Below are 10,214 nucleotides of genomic sequence, written 5' to 3'. Positions count from 1 at the left end.
TAATCTTTTACATATATAATCTAACTATTTCAATAACTTAAAAATATATTATAATAGGATATATTTATTTTTAACGAACTAATGCTATACTTTCTCTTAAAATATTGATATCATTTAATTTTAATTTTATTTTATATTTAATGAAAGAAATTATGAAATTTATTATCGACAAGCTTTATCAAGCACTGCAGCAAAAATTTTAAGATATATTAAGTACTAAGTGCTTAATATCTATTATAAAATTACTTATTTAAAAAGTTAAGAGGTTATGATTAATATATATTCTTCTAAAAAAAATTATTTTTGTGTATAACCAAACTATTAAAATTTATTATATGAATAGTTTTTAATATGATATATTTAAATTTCATCAATATGAAGAATTTGTAATAATTGAATATCATTACCGTGTTGACTTGTTTATTTACTTCAATTATCCATTGAAAGAATTAAGCAATAAATTCATAAGTAACTAATAGAATTTTTTAAATTGAATAAAATTTTAGGTCCCAAGAATGCATTTAAATCATTCAATGTTCATCTTTCTCAATTTTATAATAGTATTGAGAAGAAAACCTACAAAAAATTTTATCATAAACATAATAATTAATTATTCTTATGTCATGAAAAATTAATGAGTAGAACTTAAAAAATGAAAATATATATTTATTTTTGTTATATATTTGTAAAATTGAATATAAATATGTTTGCTCAAATATTAGGTAAACATACCTTTTGATCCCTATACTTTACTTGTATTTTGCTTTTGATTCCTATAATTTTTTTTCATTATTTGGGGACCCTTTCAAGATCCTCATACTTTACTTAGGGAGAGATCGAGAACAATGAAAAATAAAAGTGAGAAACATAAAACACCAAATAAAAAAATAAAAAATTATAGAGATTAAAAGTAAAACACAGTAAAATACAAAGATCAAAAGTTATATTTATTTTAAATATTTATATTATCTTAGTAATGTGTGTGTGTATATATATGTATATATAATTTTCCTTCGATTGCCATCTATGTTTTGTTATTTCAATCCACTTAATAAATTTTTCTGGCTCTGTCATAGATAGTACAGCTAAAGAAGGTAAATTCAACAAAGTTTCAGGATATATATGCTTGCCCTCTGTTTTAAATGTTCCAAACAGGGCTACCATGTTTGAGACCAAATAATTGATGAAAGGACACTGACTAAAGCAATATTTTTGTAAGATTTTCTGGACGAAAATTCCATGTTTGCTTTCGTCTCTTTTGTTTCTTGTTCGCATGCTTGCTGTGAAGGATTTATGTGGCCAAGAGATCCAAGATACTTGAAGAAATGAAAAGAGTAGAAACTTAAATGAAAAAAATTACTTTAAACTCAAATTACAAAATAATCAAACTACTAACATTTTACATTCCTCCTTTGGTTAAAAAAAAAAAAAAAACATTTGACACTCATCCTTTCTCACGCTGATCTTCTTCTTTCTTCACTTTCTCCTCTTCTACTTTTTCCTACAATCCCTCACGGCACCAGAGCAGGATTCTCTTTGGCTCCTCTCCTCCTACTTCCTGTCCTGCCCTTATAAGGGAAGCATTTTTTTAAAAACTTTTTTATTATCCACCTTCCCTTGTGACGGCAGAATGGGAACGGGAGAGAACTTAATTGCTTCCCATGACACCTCCTCTTTCTTCTTTTCTAGTTCTTCCTTTTGTTCACTCACCATTTAATGAACTACATGACTAGCCTATCTCTATCTATAGAAAAAAAATATCTTGGACTTCAAGTACACTATACATTCTATGGGCTACAGCTAATAATTATCCTTGAATAATAGAAATTTATCCTGGCTTAAAGACTATCCTAATTTCTATTTTTTTATTTATTTATTTTATTTTTGTTTAGCAGGCCATTTGAATTTGTGATGATGTTTAACATATTGGATTGCGGATTTAAAAAAAAATACAGCTATTGATTTTTTTTATACTTTTAGGGTGTTTTGATATTATAGTCTTCATATTTTTTTTTCATTGCTCTAAGTCATGTAAATTTTATATGTTGCCATATTAGTTTCTTATTGTCACTGATGAAATTAAACATGTTAATGTGTACATAACTCTGCTAATTTTATTATTGAGTTGGTAAAATTATGATGAGTTGGATATTGTTACATGAGCAAAATGACTTAACTTTTTTTGTTGCCACAGTCATCATGTCTTCTCCTTTCTAAATTTTATCCATTGTGTGTTTAAAGATTTTCATTTAATGTCTTGCTTTTTTTTCCTTTTAGCCTACGGCTCATTTTTAATACAATTCATCGAAGCTTTATCAAGTCATCACAAGAAAATAACATAGTTTATGTGTATATCAATCAACATTAAGTTCTTATGGTTTTATTTAAAATATAAGAGTGATGCAGAATGGGGAAGGAGAAGGGAAAGAGAATAAGAAAAGAAATAAAGGAACCAATAGAGAAAAAAGAAACTCAGAAGAAAGGTGAAATAATAAGTAATTCTTATTTAATTAAATGTGTGTATAAATCAAATGAGTTGAGTGCTATTTATAGATTCAACCCAACTTAAAAATAAGTCCATGAAAATCCTAAAAATTCTAAATTAAATAAAAAATGATAATAACTGAAAAGTAATGATAGATGTTGAAAGATGACAATAATTCAAATCAGTTTAAATTAAAAAAAATATACGTAATTAATATGGGAGTAAAATATATTTTAATTTTTAAATCTACAATATCCTTGTAATATTTTTATTAATTTTTTTAATTTTATTCCCATCAAAAGCTAACGTTGCAAACAAATGAAATTTAAAGACTTGAAAAAATAAAAAATAGAAACTAATACGTACCAACGCTTTTTTTTTTGTTGCCAACAATACCAAAACATATTAAAAATATAGAAATTAATATTTATATTTTTTCATAAAAAATCGCATAATGAGCAATATTTTATTACAGGATTGCATCATTGAATCACTGAATAGGGTTTAAGTTTGCTGTGAGGTGTGAACAGCAAAAAGTTCCTTGCTATTGCTAGTGGAGTAGTGGTTACCAGCTCCTGTTTCAGAATTGCAAAAACAGCATCTTGATACTAAGCAACTTGCGTTATGTCTTATGAAGACTTTACCCAATTAAACAGAAAATTTATTTACCGAATTAATTGTAAAGAGTGGTATTGCTAATATATATAATGCGTACGGAAGTTATCTCTGTAATTTTTTTTTTTGTTTTAAAAATATATTATTGAGGGTTTTGCAGCAACAAAGTCAAGTCGGGATGGGATAAACCTACCATTGACTTCCTGGGAGGAGGCATGAATTCAAACTTAGTCATCATTGAGAATAATTTATGCACATCTCTTTTTCATACGTCATGTAAAGTTTGAGAAATACATTGTATTTGTTCATAAATATTTATAAATAAAAAATTATCACTTGCTAATGCTATAATATGTATTTTTATCTCATTTAAATGTAACACTTCTAATAAGTTACATAACAATCATCATATCTATAATCTATACTATTCACAAATCACATCAATTATCATCCATCATCAATCAATTATTATAGATAACTGGAAACTATAGTGATTTTTGAGGGAGATCACTGTAGTTTTATAATGATCCAACTTTTGTTCCAAAAAAAAAAATACTCAATTTTTTTTAAAAAAATTGAAGTGCCTCTAATAGAAATATGCTTTTTCATTTTTTTGTAAATAAAATAAAAAAATTTACATTTTTAAATGGTTATTTTGCGTGTCAATTATGATTATTTAAAAAAATTAAATTTAATATATTAACATGTAAAAATATTTTTGTCAATATTTAAAATTTTAATGTATGCACTTATTGTTATTAAAACTACTAATAGGATTAAATGAATAACAAATATTTTATAAAATTAAAAAATAAAATAAAATTTATATAAAATTAAAGAATTAAAAGTATGTGTTGGCCCATAGTTTAAAAATAAATTATGTAGAATTCCTCTAATTAACGTTTTTTTAATATATTTGCAAAATTTATAATAACTTTTCTTAACAAAAAATATAACACGGATGCCTTTTAAATTTGTTAAAATTAAACACATATTTTTTTTATTTTTAAAATTTAATCAAACTTCTGAGGAAAATAAAGGGTAAATAATAAATAGATCTACCAAAATTTTATTGAAATCACACATAACCAATATTTATGAAACATTTGCACATATTTTGAAAATAGGTTAGATAATGCGATTTCAATACAATCCAAGAAAATTTCGTACACACAATATTTTCTTTCAAAGGAAATTCGACTGCCGTCTTGAATAGAAAAGAAACTTTATTTTGTCTGATTTCGACACAATTTTAAAAAATAACTCCAAAATACCGGAATAAATCTATACCTTTGTGACCAAAAAAGAAAATTATATAACTTCAATTTTTTTAAAATTAATAATTTACTCCTAACACAAAACGGTGCATACCTATCCACGCACGCTCACAGTATCATCGAGAACATAATTAACAAAGAAGTGACTCGGGTTGGTAAACAAGCTTTTAATTTGAGAACGTAGGTGACAAAAGCACTCTCAAAAGTTAAAAATTGTTTGGAGAAAAATTATAAGATAAAAGTAGCTCTCGAAAGTACTTTGAGCATGTTGTTGGATCGACATCCTGTTAGCGGTTGCAGTCTAAAATTTTTTTCAAGTTGTACCTAATTAAGATATTATTTTAAGAACAATTTTGACATAATTGTCGAGTTTCTTAAATTAAGCGAAACTCTCATGTAATAAAAAGTGGTAGAACAACAGAAATAATTTATGAGAAATTGAACTCAAAAAGCAAAACACGAGAGAGAAAGAGAGTTGCTTAAAACTCAAAGGCTCAGCACCGGTTACATGCACGCACGGCTATAAGGACAATTTAGGCAATACGAACAACACAATCTTTTCACCAATTTTAACTAAATAAAACTCCATAATTAATCACTACCGCGTTGGTCAAGAACGTAGGAGCAAATCCGGCTTTAACCACTAAAAGAAATAATGTGCGGTTGAAGCTAACAGGATAAAGCCACCATTTGAGAATTTTGAAAATCAATACAAGCAAATCCATTCAATTATTCAAATGCAATAATGGGTGGTAAATGACAAATAATGCCACCGTTTGAATAAAATAAATTGGCATTGAAGCGGATGATTTTGGATGATGCAACTACGTTAATCAGCCTATTAAAAGGTGATAATTAAAAGTAAAAAAGAGTAACGTGTAATTAAGGGAAAACATATTGAATATTTTGAATTCAAATTTAAAGTGAGGTAAATGTAGGCTTTTTTGGGAAGCTCTTTTTAAATAAATATTTTTTAATTAATTTTGTCAAAAGTATTTTTGCAAAAAGAGTCTGCTAAGACCTCTCCCCATCTAGGTCCATTTACCATCTTACTTCTTCTTAGTACTTAAATCCTTGGAGATCCTCTCATCTGGTCAACGTGAGACTTATCTTTGATACGCCCGCACCGTAATTACATTTACAACATATTTAGCCAATGTGACTTTTCTCAACTTCTTAAATTGACTTTGCATTTTTTCTTGAAATATCAATGTTCTCCATGTATATTTATTAATTAAATAGCATGAGAATATAGAAGCTTGCATGCATTCAGATACTTAGATATTTTAACAATTAAAACAATGATATATTGGAGTAAAGTAATTGTTATTTTATATGTATGTATATATGTATATAATATTCTATATATGTAAGTAATTTTCATTATTTAACATATCAAATTTTATATATTATTTAAAATTTTTATCACATTTTTTAAATATTTATAATATATTATATTTATGTAACAAAAATTATAAATTATTATAAATTAATGTCCTTTTTATTAATTGTACTTTCAAAAACACATTTTATTGTATATATAATTCAAAACTTACTGACTTCTAAAAAAAATTACAACACAAATTTTACTACAACAACTATCTTTTACTAAATTAATTTTTATTAAATAAATTTGTGACTAACGGAAACTAAACACGCACTCTTTGCATTGCATATAAACTTTTACAAGAAGTTGAAAGAGTCCAAAAAAAGGACTTGAAGATGTTGCTTGGGCTAAAACAAGAATGAGACTGAACATCTTGTTCTTTTATAGTTAAACCAATAGAAAATAAAAATCCCAAATAAGTTCCACCTCTAGCTTAGCTCAATATAATCATCATATATGTGTTTGATTCACATCCACATTATGTCCCACACAAAGAAAATATTTTGTGGACGTAAAGACTTTTAAATCCGGTGGACCATATGCATTCTCTTAATTATCATCATCTTCTTCATCTTCAACAACAACTTAGGTCAGCAATTCATATGATTACAACCTTGAAGATTCCTATAATCTCATCTCAGTATTATACCATTGTCTTAATTATATAATTTTCCCCCTAATTTTAATATTGAAACGATATTTAACATACATTGTAGAAACTAGTTTAACTATGACAAACATGGATCACATAAGTTGAAACTTACAATTATGGCCGACCATATCTAACCCACATCAGGAGTACTGTTCAAAGTACCAACAATCCTTGTCCGATTATATTTCCTTTTACACATTTGATAAAATATCAGTACGTGCTTTTTTGAAAAGGCAAAAAGTACGTGTTTCAATTTCGGCTCTTATTTTTTAATTAAACTTTCATTACAATTTAATCTTTTACTTAATTATAGGCATTTTTATCTCTTAATTTCATGTTGTCCCATCTCTTTCTTATAAAATCACGTGATTTATATTATTTTTACGCTAACATTATTTTCCTTTTATGAATGTCTCATCACTACAATATCATATGGGCGCGCCCTTGCATCTCATACTATTTGATATGTGAATTTCAGTAAATTTTTTCTTTTAAAGTAATTTCCTTCCTTTTATTGTTTTTATTAAATATAAATATTCTCTTTCTTTCTTAAAAAGGTAAACTTTACAGAAATTAACATATCAACTTCAATGGATTTAAATCCTTCAATAAAAACTATGTGCATATTATTTGAAATTTACAAGACAGTTTTGGGGTAGTTTGTAGGGAACAAGGGTAATAACGATTGAGTTATAACAAGTTGATTACAAGTTGACAATGTTACTTGTTATTAAATAAGATCATAAAAAGAGTCGCGCGTGAATTGTTTGAAGTCGAATGTTAAAATAAAATTAAATATTTAAATAATTTTTAGAAGAAATTAAATGATTAAATTAAACTGAAATGAAATTAAGAGAAGATAATTAAATCTCATAAATTAAATTATAAAATGTAAAATTATCCAAGCACAAATGGACTTAAACCAATATAGGAAGTCACTCGTTAGATAAAGTTGTACATAATAATTAATATACAGTTAAATAAAATAACCCATAAGCTTAAATATTAAGATTTTGAATTAAGATTTGATATTCATCCACAATTCTTACTATATGAGTAAACTTAAGCCAATGTCAAACGGTACTTTCAATAAACTTCACATATCTTTCAATCACAGTAATTTTCAAAACATTACTACATTTCAAAGGGAGAATTAATTTAGGTCCTTATATAATCTTTTAATAAAAAATATACAAATTCTTAATTTCATTTCTAAAAGAAAAAATTAACGATTTTAATCTTTAGGGATTAACAAATTTAATCAATCAAATTATAAGAGTCTAATTAAAATAAAATAAACTATAGAGATTTAATTTAAATTTTTTAAAAAAGTAGGATCTACAGATTAATTTTCTCATTCTCATACATAAATATATTGATGAATTGTTATTATCTATTCATCTCCTTATTTCAACTCATAAATTAAAATTAATGTCTAAAGAACATTTTAATATTTTTTTTTCTTTGGTATCCTAGGTCTTTGATCCAGATTAATCTGGTAAGCAACTTGTGGGTACCTCTTTGAGGACATATCTACCACCAACAATTTAATTTAATATTTTAAAATGTTATATTAATTTGGCATATCGTATGTGCTTATTATGTAGTTAACCCATTGTATACTTGTTTTGGGAAAAAAAAACTTGTTGCATACTTAATATTGTATGCAAATTAATTAGCTTCCACAACATTATGAATTGAGCAAATCATTCTCAGCTAGAACCCTGTAAAAGGATTTAATCGAATGGCTATTAGATATTTTGTTATATAATATTAATAAAGTACAAAATCTGAAATTTTAAGAAGGATAAATAGTGTTTATCCGTGATGATTATTTCGAATTTTTGTAAGAAAATATATCTTAATAATTTCAAAATATTAATAAAATCTAATAAATAATTATATAAAATCTAATAACTATAATTAAGATACTATTCATAGTGAATGGATTTAAGCTACTCACTAAATCTAAATCACATATAAATACAAATTTTAGTTGCGTAATGATTGCTACAATATATATATATATATATAAATCATTCTGAGCGTGAAAGATTTATCATGTATACTATGTATTTAATTTCTATGCCAAAAAGCAGACAAAACGATAATAAAAATGGTAACACAATCATCGATCAAAATTAATATATATATATATATATATATATATCCATCATATATATAAAGCTAGCTTACAAATTGCCTCAACGTACCAAAGCATGATCGTCAATTTCGTCTCTCTTCAATGTGCTTTAATTATCAACTCCCACATTGCTACATTCATTCTTTTTTCATCACAGTTGTTCCTATCAGAATCATTAATTAATACTCAGAAGAAACAGTTATCTTTTACATAGTGAGCAAAAATCCCCCAAGTTTCTCATTTTTCTCTGCAAAATGGAAATCTCACCTTATATTTAAAACCCAAGGGCTGGTACTTTAAAAGCTCGCAGTTCTAAATTGAAATCTTGATTAAAGCCTCAAAGACAAGTCAAGTTGACCGTTAATATCTTGATCCTGAACATTATTTTCAGACCTGGAGTTGGAACCGCCGTAGCCAAACTCTCTTCTTTCATAGCTAACCCCACCAGCTTGTCCATGACTGATCGAGCCCACATGCGCAACATGGTTCGAGCCACTGAAGCTGCTAGCCGTGCCAGACCTGCGATCTGATGATGAGAACCCAAAATTCTGCATGGAACTGAGTTCTCTGCTCTTCTTGGCCAGCGTCCTCTCAAGCTTGTGGGCATTCTGGTGACCTCCCAGAGCTTGAGAGCTGTAAAACTTTCTCTGGCAATAGTTGCACGAGAATACACGAGGCTCCATACTGTAATTATTAGCTGCTGGTGGAGAAGATGAATTATTGGAAGATGATGAAGACAGCTCAAGGAGAAGATCTAGATTAATGTTATCGATCTCACGTGAATGATGATGATGATGATGAAGAGAAGTGTTGGAAGAACGGAAGCTCATGGTTAAGTTACAGATAGAGAGAAAAGGAAAGAAACTATTTGCTCAGCGGCTGTGCAAGTGAACGCAATAGAGAGGAAGAGATATAGGCTGCGAAGTGAGGTGAGAGGGTGAGAAAGACAGAGACCTTTTTTTTAATGGAAATTAGAAATCTGTAAGGGAGGTTCACTGTTCCTGCAAATACAAACTAGTGTAGTATTATTGAGTGAAAAAGAGGATCGTATAGAGTGAGAAATAGAGGGACATATATCTGCAAGATCAGTGGGGAATCAAAGAGCTTGTCGCCTTCATTAATGGCAGAATTAGGACCCTTTGTCGGTCTATGGCCCAAAAATGTAAAAATAAAAATAATGCTACAGATACTCAGTGCTAAACAACTAATAATCTCCGCAATATATATCAAGACCATTATCAATAAGGTTCACTTATATTTTATCCTCAGCATTTTTTCTTCGACATTAAGTGAATGCTTGTGATTCAAGCATCTAATCAGAAACTCTTATCCCACATTATATTCCAATCTGTCACACCCTTATCATCAAGGAGAAGAGTAATTGAAAGCCATATGTTGTGCAGAGTCCTATCAGACTTCTAATTTTAGTGTTACAGCATGCTCAAGCTAAATGACCTTGACTAGTCTAAAACATGAACTTTGATTATAGACCATTTTTACTTTTAGTCCCGAGGGCTTAGCTTTCTGTCAGCATCCCATTGGACAATGATCCATGACTTACAACATCAGTGGTTCGATTATTATATTAATTATCGGATCAATTCATAGAAACTTTTGTGCTATCATGCACCTCTTGTAATATCAGTAAGTTACGG

General features: G+C 27.7%; 1 protein-coding gene across 1 annotated transcript; it reads right to left on the bottom strand.

Moving 5' to 3' along the window:
• Window positions 1–8,687: 8,687 nt before the first annotated feature.
• LOC129307994 (zinc finger protein 2-like) lies at window positions 8,688–9,423 on the bottom strand. Its single transcript, XM_054948947.1, has one exon. It carries the CDS (start codon window positions 9,387–9,389, stop codon window positions 8,889–8,891), a length of 501 nt encoding a protein of 166 aa, XP_054804922.1. The 5' UTR covers window positions 9,390–9,423; the 3' UTR covers window positions 8,688–8,888.
• Between the last annotated feature and the right edge of the window lie 791 nt (window positions 9,424–10,214).

Source organism: Prosopis cineraria, unplaced genomic scaffold, assembly GCF_029017545.1.
Source record: "Prosopis cineraria cultivar Desert tree isolate PC_DT_omini unplaced genomic scaffold, ASM2901754v1 PC4, whole genome shotgun sequence".
In the NCBI taxonomy this organism is placed as follows: Eukaryota; Viridiplantae; Streptophyta; class Magnoliopsida; order Fabales; family Fabaceae; genus Prosopis; species Prosopis cineraria.
This window is presented reverse-complemented; position numbering and strand designations above follow the sequence as displayed.